At 45.6% G+C, this 13,808-nt stretch overlaps 1 protein-coding gene across 3 annotated transcripts in view; it reads right to left on the bottom strand.

The window, feature by feature from the left end:
- CYFIP2 (cytoplasmic FMR1 interacting protein 2) overlaps positions 1–13,808 on the bottom strand; it is a 132,561-nt gene that overhangs the window by 25,154 nt on the left and 93,599 nt on the right. For all 3 annotated transcript variants that reach the window (XM_065918993.1, XM_065918994.1, XM_065918995.1), the window contains 2 exons: positions 13,033–13,123; positions 12,068–12,198 (listed from right to left, as the gene is read on the bottom strand). In XM_065918993.1, the coding sequence (XP_065775065.1) occupies positions 12,068–12,198; positions 13,033–13,123 (222 nt within the window). The remainder of the gene's footprint in view (positions 1–12,067; positions 12,199–13,032; positions 13,124–13,808) is intronic.

The raw sequence follows: 13,808 nt of genomic DNA, 5'->3' as shown, positions 1-13,808 counted from the left end.
AAGGCAACATATGTGCTAGTGATGGTCCCAGGGTCATCTCAAGTAGCAACCATGACAGAGGCAGTGGGTGCTCCTGGAGAGGATTCTGACATCAGACTTAGCAGGAGGGTCTACGAATATCTGCCTTAGGTTAGAACAGGGCCACTGGCACTCAGGTTACAGACTTGTCAACCTTGATTTCCAAGAGCCATCAGCAACAATGACATTTTAATCACTTTCCATGTGCTATTTGATTGGACATTTGTCATTTTCTTCTGGAAATGCACCCAATATTTAATTCAGCCTCTAGGAAAAGGTTATCCTTTGAAAAACTATTAATTTAGCGTACAGAGTTTTTTTCCCCAGATACACTGAGATATAATTGACATACTACATTGTGTAAGTTTAAGGTGTATGACACAATAATTGATACACATATATATTGCAAAATGATTGCCACAATAAGGTTAGTTGACGCTTTCTTCACCTCACACAATTTCCATTTTGGTTCTTATTGTTGTGAATACTTAAGATGTACTCTCTCAGCAGCTTTCAAGTATACAATACACTACTGTTAGATACAGTCGCTGTGTAGAACATTAGATATGTTTCTAAAATTGTCACTCTACCCCTTTCTTTTTGGTTATTTTTGAAAAAATAGAAATTGCAGATACACTTTTTTTATAAAAAGAAAATTTATAACCTCATCATGTAGGGGGTCATCATTAATAACCTGCTAGGGTCTGTCCAGCCAGGGTTTACCATGCATAAAACATTCAAGCGTATGCTGCTGTTAAGTCGCTTCAGTCGTGTCCGACTCTGCGCGACCCCATAGACGGCAGCCCACCAGACTCCCCCGTCCCTGGGATTCTCCAAGCAAGAACACTGGAGTGGATTGCCATTTCCTTCTCCAATGCATGAAAGTGAAAAGTGAAAGTGAAGTCACTCAGTCACGTCCGACTCTTAGCGACTCCATGGACTGCAGCCCACCAGGCTCCTCCGTCCATGGGAGTTTCCAGGCAAGAGTACTGGAGTGGGGTGCCATTGCCTTCTCTGATTTAAGCATATATCTTAAAATAAGAATGGAATATAAAATAGCAGTCTTCTGTAAACTCTTTTCATCACTTAGTGTATACTCTCAACATCTCACCAAGCACAGTACAGAGTTTCTGTGAGTTTCTGCTTCAATCTTTCTCTTTGGTTTGCTTTTGTTTCTGCCTGGAGGAGGTCTTTTTGTTCCACTTTTGTTCCCTTTCCTGAGTGATCTTCCTACTCCTCAGAATTACCTGGCAAGTGAACACCCATCGAAGAACTGACTTTCACAGCACTATCTATCTCCCAAACAGTCTCAGTGGACTTCGTATTTTAGCTGGCTTCTAAAGATCAAAGAACACTTCAAATCAACAAAGTAGGCCCCTAATAGGAGAATTTCAGACACTGTGACAGAAAGTAGAAGAGATGCTTTGTTTTGGGGGTGCACTGGTTGTCCCTGAATTATAAATGCCAAGGGGTAAATGTCACCAAGCATTAGAGTAGAAGCCAAGGACAGTAAGAGTCAGTCTTGGTCCTGATGCAGGTCTTTGGGGAACTTCAGACTTCTCATCTCTAGCCTGACCTTCAAGGGTCAGGTTGGTAGCCAGGGAGAGAGTGGCAATGAAAGATGGGGTTGAAGGAAAAGGTACGGCTGAATAATCTGGGCCATTATCGGGACTTTGAAGGCCAAAGTCGGGACTTCGAATTTTTAGTACCAATGACAGCAGAGATCAACAAAACATTATAAGTCAACTATATTTGATAAATTAAAAATAGAGACTTCAGTAACGAGAAGCTACCTGTCAGTTTGAAGCTGGAGAGTAGCATGATCTGGTTAACAATGGTATGGAAATCTTTGCGCTGCTACATGGGCAGATCCGCTCTGTCTTTTTATCTCCCTGATGCTTTAGCTACTAGCAAACTGCCCACAGAGCAAGAACGGAAAGGCAGAGAAACCATCAAAGAAGCTGCACAGAAACACGTCTCCTAAGTTGAGCATAGGGAAAAGGTGCTACTGTTTTCTTTTCTCTCCAAGACCCAGAAGCAGAGGGAGGGTCTCGCCGTCATGGACCCTGGGGGCAGGGCAGCCGCCAGTGGTGTTCTGGGTGTGCTCCCAGCGGCGCTCACAAGCCTGAGTGGCCTCCTCCTAATTCACATGGGCCAGCTTCGGCTTTCTATGGTAGTGAACTGCCCTTTCCTGCTCACAAATCAAACAGATGTGCAGCGTGAGAGTCGTGGCCGAGTTTGGCACTAGCTGATGCCTCAATAAATTTAAAAAATGAGGTCAGAAATAGCTCTGGGGCTTATGTTACCAAGAATAAATCTCACCAATTAGCAGAAGTAGCTAAAAACCAACAACAACAAAAAACCCCTTATAACTTTTCTTCCTTCTTATCCTCATGACCTTGTCTGCTCAATGATCCTTTTTCTTAACTTTCCAGATTCTATGATACAGTTTCCTTCACACAGCCCTCAAGTTTGGGCTATGAAAAATGTCAGATATATTAAATACAAAACATCTCAAAGAACTATGAACATCCCTATACTCTTGATGTAGAGTCCTAGTGAACATTTTACCATATCTGCTTTGACTCTCTGATTTACTGAATCATCTGAAAGCGAGCTGAAGCCACTGCACCAATCATTCTTAAATACTTTAGCACACAATTCCTAAAAAGGACATCCTCCCATGTAACCTCAGTAATGTGATCACCACCATCAAAAATTCTTGATATCATATAACATACTAACATTTCCTGACTGTTCTTAAGGAGTCTTTTTACAGCATTTTTTGGGGGGTCCAGGATCTAATCATGATGAGTTTTCTAAAGTGTAAAGATGAAGCACTTGCTCTACCAAGTGAAAAATGAAAGTTGCTCAGTTGTGTCTGTCTCTTTCCGACCTCATGAACTGTATGTAGCCTGTTAGCTCCTCCGTCCATGGAATTCTCCAGGCAAGAATACTGGAGTGGGTATTCCCTTTTCCAGGGGATCTTCCCAACCCAGGGATTGAACTCAAGTCTCCTGCATTGCAGGCAGATTCTTACCATCTGAGCCACCAGGGAAAGCCTTGCTCTATCAAAAAGTACCCTAATGATTCTCTTGTTTGGGAACTGCTCCGCGCTCCTGCTTCTGCATAGGGTCCTCCCTGGGAGGGGTTACACTTGCCAAGTGCCACACCAATGCTTATTATTCCTATTGCTTAAGACAGCCACTAATGTATTACACTTCTAAGAGAAGCAGTCGTTAGATGATTAGTAAGAATCAAGAGCTACTGTAAAAGTGCTCTCTGTTAATAGAGCAAGTAAAAATTAAGAGGTTTCTGGAGTCAGCATGCAAAAATACTTTACTGAAAGAAACCCACATAAAAATTCAAGGGATAAGTATTTTATTTTGCTTTCAGTCTTAGTATTTTCCTTTTCTATTTACTTAATTTAAAATTGATGAACTACGAGAGGCTTCCATGAAATACAACAAAGCTTCATGTTCCCAACTCACTCACTCTAGGAGGCTAACTGGGAACTTGATATCTCTTGGTTAACAGATATCATAAAGATTCAGGACACGTATTTTTAAAAAACGTGTGATCCTACATGTGTCAGATTCATGTAGAACAGCATTAGATTCTACCTTTAGGCTCTGCTTCTGGGTGAAAAACTATGTACCCGTTTTAGTTGATTTCCTAAGGGGAAGCATCAAACTATTCTCAAAACAGTATTTTCTTAAATAACATTCTGAGTCTTGAGACAACAAAGACAATAACACGAATACATTTTTGTTTTGTCTTTGTCAAGTGGGTGTGGAAAACTTGAGGTGGAGCACCCCACAGGAATCCCGGCTCTGGCTTTCCCGCGGGCTGTGGGTGGCAGGACAGGGCCTGACCGGAGGGCCCAGCCGTCTAAACATTCCCTTATAAGGATGCATATAGATGTCAGTGTCAGTACTTCCTGCGAACTGATGTTAAGCCCCAAGGATACAGGGCCTGTGGAACAGTCATGAAATGAGGCTTCCCACATCCACCATGGCCCTCCTTTATATGCAAAGTATGAGCTGCAGCTTCCAGCTCCTCACTGGGGACTCCAGGTGCAGTGGAGAGCTCACTTGAGGTTTGTTCCATCTGCTCCCGCTCCATCACTTCCAGGAGCTCTCTGTAGCCCTGGCTGAATAAATCAGTAACTTAGCTTTATCTGATTATGCGTGTGTGCGGGGGTGGTCTTTCCCTACTAGGCTATGCCTTACTTGAATAATGAAAATACTCTGTATTACTATGTCTCACCCTCCACCCCTTTCCCCAGTCCCTGAATCATCAAGGGGAAAATGAATTATTATTATTCTAGATTAGAATCATGTCTGGTCAACTAGGAAAGATCTATGACCAAGAAACTGACCCAGAAAGCAGCTTTTCCTTTCTCACAAATGCATGTCAACATCTCCCAAGGTTGGCATTTTCTAAAGGGTAGGAAAGGAGGGGGTCCAGGGCAGTGGAATTTCATAACAGGGAGTCACAGTGAGAATGTCTTTTTCCTTTTCAGTTTCCTGTTAATCTTTCTGACAACTTCAATGACGAGGTCTCCATCTGGAAGCAGTAGGTCTTCCCACTTCTGTAACGTTTGCTAATGTCTGTTTTTAACAGAGAAAATGTTCAGGCCTCACTCAGGGCCCAGGCAGGCAGCAACTGGAATTATGTCACCATCTTTTGTTTTGATTGGATTTAGTATTTTGGTTGCTTTCTAATGACAGCGAGAGAGAATGGTTTTTTTTAAATGGAAATGATATGAAGTTTCCTTTTAAAAGAAGTTCAAGGTAAAAAGTTATTTCAGATACAATTATTACATAAATAACAGGAGCAGGGGTCCGCACATATGGCAAGAATCATGATAACATGTCAATGACTACTGTCTGGCAATGCTAGTTGAGAAGACAACCTCTAGAACAGGGGCTCTCCTCCCTGGCTGCACATTACAGTCACATGTGGAGCTTTCAGCCGGGGGCCTACCTGCAAAGATTCTGCTTTTCTTCCCACAAATCCTGGCACATCAAGAAAGCCACTGGGTTCAGGGTCTGGGCTGGAAGAAACTCTCACACACTCAGGCGGAGGGGAGCCACTTGATGGTGCCTGGATGTAGGGACACAATCCATGTCCTGTGTAGCTGGGGGTGTCTTTTTTCAGGATGAGGGGCAAAATAAGTGGATCAAGTAGAGGTGGGAATATGGAGTAAGAGTCTGAGTCGGGTGGTGGTGGTGGGGGGTTGCTTCTGATTTCCCATGCATCAGGACCATGTATATTTTTTAAGCATGGGTGTATTTCCTTTTAAGGAAGAAAAACAATAAATCTTATTACACTGAATTCAAACAATAAATGTACAGTATAGAGAACTCCTATCTCCTGTTCCTGCCTGCATCACACCCCAAAGAGGTAACCTCTCTTTTCAGCTTGGTGACTATTATTTTTATAACTAAACAAAGTAAAAAAAAAAAAAATATATATATATATATATATATATATATGGAAAATTAACATGCTGGAATGTGAACACACTGAAATGTGAACAACAGTTATCTTGGTGTGGCACTATGATTTTTGTTTTCTTCTTTCTGAACCTCTCTGTTTTCTAGCAATGAACTGATTTCAGTTATGCAGTGAGAAAAGCAAAATTAAAGAAAATGGACTACACAGTGGAAGCAGGAAATAGAGGGGTTAGACATGGAGCTGGAACTAAAACAAAAATAAAAGCAAAAGCCAACACAGCAATTTGCAAAGCTCAGCAGAGCAGCTCTCTGGCCTTGAGTACTTGACCTATGAGGGTCTTGGGTTCTTGTCTTAACTCCTGCACTAGCTGAGTAGCTGTAGCTCTGAGAAGGTTATCTCCTTCTTAGGGCCTTGGTGTCCTATCTGCAAACTGTGGAACTAGGATTGCATCAGATCAACGGTTCTCAACAAGGGGGAGGGTTTGTCCTCCAAAGGAATATTAGGCAGTAGATGAAGACATTTTCGGTTGTCACAACTGGGGAAGTGCTCCTGGCATGTAGCAGGCACAGCCCAGGGATGTGGCCCAGAAACTTGCCACACACAGGAGGTAGCCCCAACTATGGACTATCTGGCCCTCGATGTCAGTGGTCAAGGTCAGAGGTCAGCTGAGGTCAAGACACCTGCCCTGATGGCCCCTGACGACTCTCGCACCTCTGACCAGCACCTCTGACCCGTCTTCAGATCTATGAGTTTGGGGCTTAACAGTCCTCAATTCCTGTAAAGATAAGTAACGCTCTCATGACTGACCAGTATGACTATGGCTCACTTAGTTATTAGGATGAGAAAATAAATAAACAACAGGGCCTAAGGCAGGGAACACTCTCAAGTCCTGGACGGGAGGTCCGGCAGCAAAAGGCAAACAGAAGGGCTGCCTCCTCTGCAGGGATGCAGGCCTCCCTCGCTCCCGTGAACGAACAGGGCCCTCTCCTGGTGTGCACGGGCATAGCAAGCAATGGGCTGATGGCTTGAAAACATCACAAAATTTGTACCAAAAGTTCGCTTTGTGGAATATTTCCCTTGTGATTTCTCAGAGTAAAAGATAGTAGAGGCGATACTAGTCACTAGTGATAGAATTTCCTTTAAAAACACAATAGGTTTATAAATAGATACCTAACAAATATGGTTCATTTCAGATTTGATTCGAGTATTCATTAAAAGCCTCCCATGACCAGCCCTGTGTGGACACTTGATAAATGACAGACACAGAAGTACCTCTGCAGACCAGGGAGAAAGAGGGCTTTTCAATCAGTGGTGCTGAGGCAACTGGGAAAGAAATGAAGTTGGCTTTCTACCTCCCACTTAACACGAACATCCATTCCAGGTGAATAATAGACATAAAGGTCTATTGAGCCTGGAGAGGCTAAACTCTAAAACTCTCAGAAGAGAACTTATCTTCATGATTTAAGAATAGGGGAGATCTCTTTAAACAAGTCACAAGAGCATCAACCACAGAGGAAAATGTAGACACGAAATACAATAAAGCTTAAGAACTTTTGTTCATCGAAAGGCATGCCCCAGAAATATATTTGTAATACATGTATCTACAGTATATTGGAGAGGGAAATGGCAACCCACTCCAGTATTCTTGCTTGGAGAATCCCATGGACAGAGAAGCCTGGCAGGCTATAGTCCATGGGGTTGCAAAGAGTTGGACATGGTTGAGTGACTAACACACTCGCAGACAGTATATAAATCACGGCTACAAATCAACAGGAAAAGATAACTCAGTAATAAAATAGGCAAAAATACTCAACAACATTTCATGAGAGACTGTCCAAATGGGAATACCATATGGAGAGAGTTCAGCATCCTTAGTCATCAGGGAAATCAAAACCATAGTGAGATATCACAACACATCCACCAATGCCTGTAACTGAAAAGACAGACGATCCAACTGTTCATGAGGATGTGAAGAAATTAAAACTCTCACACATTGCTGAACAGAGTAAAATGGTACAACTACCTTGTATAGCTTTTTGGCAGTATCCACTGAAGCTAAACATAATGTCTCCACATCGATCCAGCTATTCCACGTGGTGCTAGGTATTTACCCAATAAAAATGAGACCACAGGGGACTTCCCTGGCAGTCCAGTGGTTAAGACTCTGCACTTTCAATTCAGGGGGCACAGGTTTGATCCCTGGTTGGGTAACTGAGTTCCGGCATACTGTGCTGCATGGCCAAAAAAAGTAGATAACTAAATAAAATAAAAAATGGTCTTATAAAAAGAAAAAAGAGGTATATGCTAGAGTAACAATTTAATAAAACTAATAATTATTCATTTAGAATTAATAATTAAAAATGAGAGCATACATCTGCCAAAAGAAATATATAATAACATTCATGGTATCTTTATTAATAGTGATATCAAACAGTAAGCAATCAAAACATCCATCCACAGTAAAATGGATGATCCAACTAGTTTATGCAGTGAGAATATTGCATACTCTATACACAAATGACCTTTGAACACATGGGTTTGAAGAGCATGGGCCCACTTATTCACAGATACTTTTCAATTGTAAATACCACAGTACTATAACCCATGGTTGGTTGAATCTACAGATTGGAACCGTGGATATGGAACAGCAGATACAAAGGGCTGACTGCAAAGCTACACATGACTTTTCGGCTGCAGAGAGGGTAGGCACCTCTAGCCCCAGTGCTGTTCTAGGGTCAACTGAATTACTCTATGCTTGTTGTGCCTTGTGAAGATCGCTCAGTCGTATCTGACTCTTTGCGATCCCATGGACTGTAGCCTGCCAGGCTCTCCTGTCCATGGAATTCTCCAGGCAAGAATACTGGAGTGGGGTGCCATTCCCTCTTCCAAGGGATCTTCATAACCCGGGGATCGAACTCAGGTCTCCTGCATTGCAGGCAGATTATTTACCGTTTGAGCCAGCATGCTTATTAGACCTTCATTAAAAACACCAACTGACCAAACAAGAACCCACCCCACGGGTGTATGCATTTCTCTTCTGCTACTGCATCCTTAATATTTTATAAGCACCGAACTTACAGAATACATATCTTTGTCCAGGAGATCAATCTTTTCAATTTATATTCCATCCATCTACAAATCAATGATATATTAATAATCTGTTTTAAAAAGGCAAGTCACAGAGCAAGAGGAGGTATTTATACATATATACAGATATAGACCCCACAACAGGACAAAACTCTGTAAAGCTATTAGAAGAATACAAGAGACCAGTGGGCAAAAGGCTTCTCATCTTATACTTCTCTGTATACTTCCAGTTTTCCTGAAACTATGATATACTACTTGTATCTTTTAAATTAACTTTTAGTCAATGATAATACAGGAATGTATATTTCTTATAAAAAATTTAGCATTCCGGATACAGCAAATGTCTCTGTTGACCTCTAATCCTAGCTCCCTAATACCTTGAGAAAAATGACTGAACTATTTAGGATGGTTTTCCCAGATTTTTCCCCCCAAGGCAGGGTTATTTTGTGGGCTTTGTTTGTTTATTTTGCTTGTACGGCACAATGTATGTCTTATCATGGAACTCACTTTCTTTCTACTCATTATTATGTCTTTCACTATTTTCTATATTGTGTGCGCAAAGACACCTTCATGCTTTATCCTTTTTGACTGTTACACAGTTCTCCACTGGACGGACATTCCAGTTTAAATGCTTTTCCTCTACAGACATATATAATCTCCTTCCTCCCTTTCTCCTCCTTTCTTTTTTTCCTGTTAGTCCTCCTATTTAATAAGAATAATCAATATGTCATTTAAATATTTATTCTGGCTTCATAAATTAAAAAGTTCCCAAAAGCTCCTGTCTCATTCTAATCTCAGAAAGCACTGTCTTATCTTGGGGATTTCTCCAGCTGTCTAAGTAGAAAGCAGAGCTCACAGCTTCCCATGCAGCTCATGGGATCTTAGTTCCCACTAGGGGTTGAGTCTGTGTCCTCAAAGGGGAAGCGCGAAGGGTCCTAACCACTGGACCACCAGGGAAGCCCCAAGCCCTGATTGTTGCTATGTCTCCTCCCCACTCACATTCCCCTAAGGACGACCATCAGTACTGGAAACCCACGCTTCTGTTCTTTCACCTCTGCTACTGATGTGCTGTGTGACTTCAGGTGAGTTGCACCCTCTCTGATTCTCCTTTCCTAATTATGCATAGAAGAGCTTGGGCCATATAAACTGCTGGGGTCTCTCTCAGCTCTGAAGGCCTTTGATGTGAGTTTCTGTTGGCCGCAGCGGTATCTGCAACTGACCATGCAGGCAGGGATGCCTGAGACAGGATTTCCTGTCCTCATGGCCCGGTCCACAGTCTGCCTCTTGGGGGTCTGTAAGGGGGACGTTAACTGATGCTCCTCATGCAGAACAGTGCTCACGAGAGACACCGGGAACTGGGGCCTCAGGGACCTGCGCTCCCCCACCTGCACGTCTCCTCATCTTCCCGAGGCCTTGAGTGGGTTCTCCTGTGTGTCTTATCCTTGTGACTCCTGACGGCTATGTTGCCATAGCAACCAGGCCCGCTGAGCCATGTTTAAAAACCTGTTACCATGAAGAGGAACACTTAGTCCATTTCGAGGGGAACAGACAGGCTATTACTCCCCACGAAATAGACTGTGTTTCAGAGACTGTCAGGAGGGAAGGGTCTGAGAGAAGAGCTGATCCAGATCCCTAGCTGCAGAGATGAGGCACCAAGATATGGACAGGGCCGGCTCGCCGCAGCTCACACGTCCAGAGGAGGAACCCTCTCGGGCTCTCGTTCTGAGTTCGTGCTCTCACTGTTTCCTTGCCGCCTCTACCTTCACTTCACCTCCTTCCAAATTCCTTCTCCTTCTGCCCCTCTTTCTGTGCCTCCAAGACGACCCTGCCAAACTGGACAACTGCAAATAGCCTAGCCCCTCGCTCACCTTCTGGCTGCTTCTTCTCCAAACAGTGAAAGGGCCTTTAAAATAATAAATCAGAATCCACCCCCCACCAATTACTCACCGCATCCCAAGGCTTCCCGAGGCGCCCCCCCCCCCGGCCCAGGACTGAGGCCCCGGCCTCTCCCACCTCAGCCTCAACTTGATCCACTTTGCTTCTTCACACCAGCTCACTCCGGGGTTCTCAGCATTTCTCAGAGACCTCATCCTGTCCAAAAACAGCACGTGCTTCCCAGCACCTGCGACTCTCGAGCTATTCTGTTTCCAAGTTTATTTTTTCACAGCACCTACCATCTGCACTCATGTCTCTGGTTGTTTACTGATTCCATCGTCACCCTCTCTGGAATAAAAATGGTAATTATTTGTCCGTCTTATTCACGGCCACTGACCTGCCACTTAGGGATGCACCCAGCAATGAGCAGGTTCTCAATACCTTTCTGCTGAATGTGTGTGTGGACAGAGGACGGCAGGAATGGATGCTGAAAGGTGTTCCTGCTGCGTCCTGAGGACCATGCCTTTCCTTCCACAGCGCTGGCTCTGCCCTTTACCCTGTGCCTAGAGGGCCAGGCCCACCTGTGGACGCCTTACAGGACCAGAGCCGAGTGGAAAGCGCTGGGAGGGTGTGGAGAACACAGCCTCCATGAGTAAGCTGTGAACAAATTCTATATGGCCCCAAGATGCAGAAGCACAGGGACTCATGTTTTTGCCCATTAGCATAATTCAAACCAATTATTTAGCTCTTACTTTACATGTCTTGGGGCTTCCCTTGTGGCTCAGTTGGTAAAGAATCCGCCTGCAATGCAGGAGACCTGGGTTTGATCCCTGCATTGGGAAGATCCCCTGGAGAAGGGAAAGGCTACCCACTCCAGTATTCTGGCCTGGAGAGTTCCATGGACTATAAGTTGCAAAGAGTTGGACACGACTGAGCAACTTTCACTTTCATGTCTTACCTCCTTTCAGCCACTAAACTGCCTTGCAGGGTTAGAATCCCTGTCTTCCATGACAACAAATGAAGTAAGCACTCTGTGCTCTCCCCTCAGCTTGGAACAGCGGTCCCTGATTCTCCACGAGGCCAATTCCTGATCAGTTTTCAGGTCCCTTCCTCAGGGAGGTCCTCCCCCGCCCTCAAGACCACACCAGGTTTTGTGTACCCTCCAGACCTGGCAATCGCCCCCACAGCACTTGTTCTGACAGTAAACACATCGTTTCCGTGTAGACACTCTTCAGGGCAGGTCTCCTCTCCGCCACCCAGGACACTGCGCTGCATCCCCCAGCGCGGGGCCTGGCCTGTGATGGTCAGGAGTTATCTTATGTCTGACGAGCGAATGGAAACCCAGGCTCTGACAGACTTCGAGGCCCTGCTGCAAGAGGAAGGGGGGCGGGGGCGGGAGGGGGAAGGCCAGGCCCCACCGACTCCAGGACCGGCTTCTCCCAGGATCTGGGTGTCAGAGAGGTCTGAATGGAGTGGAGAGGAGCGCGTGCCCGCCCTGGAAGAGCACACAGCTGAGCGGCAGGGCTCCCAGGTGGGATGCGCTGGAGGGGCCTCGGGCATCTGTTGGGGCGGGGGAACCCTTCCAGCCTGGAGACACGCCAATTCCTTGGGGTTCAGGACTCACCAGAGCTTGCTCGATAAGCAAGCAGAACAGGATGGCATTGCCCACCTCCCTCAGGCTCTGGAACACGTCGGTCTTGAGCTCTGCATATTCGATGATGTCCTTCAACTGGTGGTGAAAGAACTCCAGGATCCCTGGGAGGTGTAGGGGGGAGGGTGAGTGGGAGGGTCATGCTAAGCTCTGTATCTGCAATAGCTCATGGAACACTCATAAAAACACCCTGGACCAGGCACTGTGACCCTCTTTTCAGACGAGGCTCAGAGAGGGTAAGTGGCATCTCCACAGTCACACAGCCAGTAAGCGGGGCAGCCGGGAATGAAAACTAGAACCATCGGCCCCAGCCCTTTCCTGCTCTGACTCACGCTGACCCAGCACCCGACATCTTGGTATTTAGGAAAAACACCTGGTACCAAACTCATAGTCTCCACCCTTCCCCATCCCCCAGGCTCCAAATTCATTCCAGGTGCCGTCACTATCAGGGAAGGGAAGGCTGACTGACTTCTCTGCCCAGAGATTGAGTGGTGAAAACTCCTATTTCCTGACTTACCTTAGAAATGCCACGTTACGCCACGCCTGGGGCATCAGTCTCCTCTAAACAGGCACATGGAGGAAGGAATGTGTATGTGCTGACCTAAGGAAGATCTTTACGACTAAACCTCGCTGCTTACAACCTAACGGGTCTCACATTTGTGGACCTCTTCCAGCCTCCGGGCAGTGCTGTGAAGCAGGCCCAGTGGGCACCACTTCTGTTCACTGATGGAAGACGATACTGTTGCTCAGGGGGATTAAAAATGGTCCAGGGCAATTTAGTGGCAGAGAGAGGGTGCAAACCCAGTGTTGTGACAGCCTGCTGCTATGTCAGAGAAGCAAATACTTCAAGGTAGATTGCCGGCACCCCTTTCCACCGTGTGATGGGTCTGGATTATTTTCCTATCACCACACCCCGCTCCTGGTTCTCCATCACCCACCTGGGGAGCCATACTCATGCCGGGGCAGGCGGCATATCTTGGGCATGACCTCGATCAGTGTTTTCACGTACTGGAGGATGGTCCCTTGGAGCTGACAAAGGAAGAGTACAAGATGAGTGAGTAATCCACGGCTGCGGCATATGAGTGTCTCAGGGCTGAATGGTGGGCCAGTGTGGGTGTACAGGGGTTCAGCTGAGACCTGTGGATAAGTTCTATGGATTGAATATCTGTTCTCCCTCGAATACATATGTTGAAACCCTGATCCCCAGTATGGTTGTATTTGGAGATGAGGCCTTGGGAAGGAATTAGGTCATGAGGGAGGAGCCCTCACGAAGGGATTAATGCCTTAAAAGAAGAGAGGAGGGGGAGCAAGAGAAAGACACTCTCTGCCATGTGAGGACACAGTGAGAAGGCAGCTGTCTGTGAAGGAGGAGAACAGTCCTCACATGCTGGCTCTGTGCTCTGGGACTGCCAATCTCCAGGACCATGAGCAATAAACATCTGTCACTGAAGCCACCCAGTCTTTGGTGTATGTGTCATAGCATCCCAAGCTGCCTAAGACAGTGGGGCACTGCTCCCTAAGAGGACCGGCAGGATCTCTCCTAAGGGAGTGGGCCAGCCCCATCGCCCTTTGTAAGGGAACGTGGGCCTTTATAAGACAGAAAAGGGGATGCTCTCATTATTCCCTTGGGCTCACAGACTTCAGGGGGGGTGCAATTTCTAGGCATGGGGTCCTTTCTGGGGTTGGGGCACTTACATGAGAGCTAAACTAAGAT

This window comes from Muntiacus reevesi, chromosome 1 (genome assembly GCF_963930625.1).
Source record: "Muntiacus reevesi chromosome 1, mMunRee1.1, whole genome shotgun sequence".
NCBI classification, from domain to species: Eukaryota; Metazoa; Chordata; class Mammalia; order Artiodactyla; family Cervidae; genus Muntiacus; species Muntiacus reevesi.
Note: the sequence above shows the minus strand (reverse complement) of the source record. Positions and strands in the feature narration are given on the sequence as shown.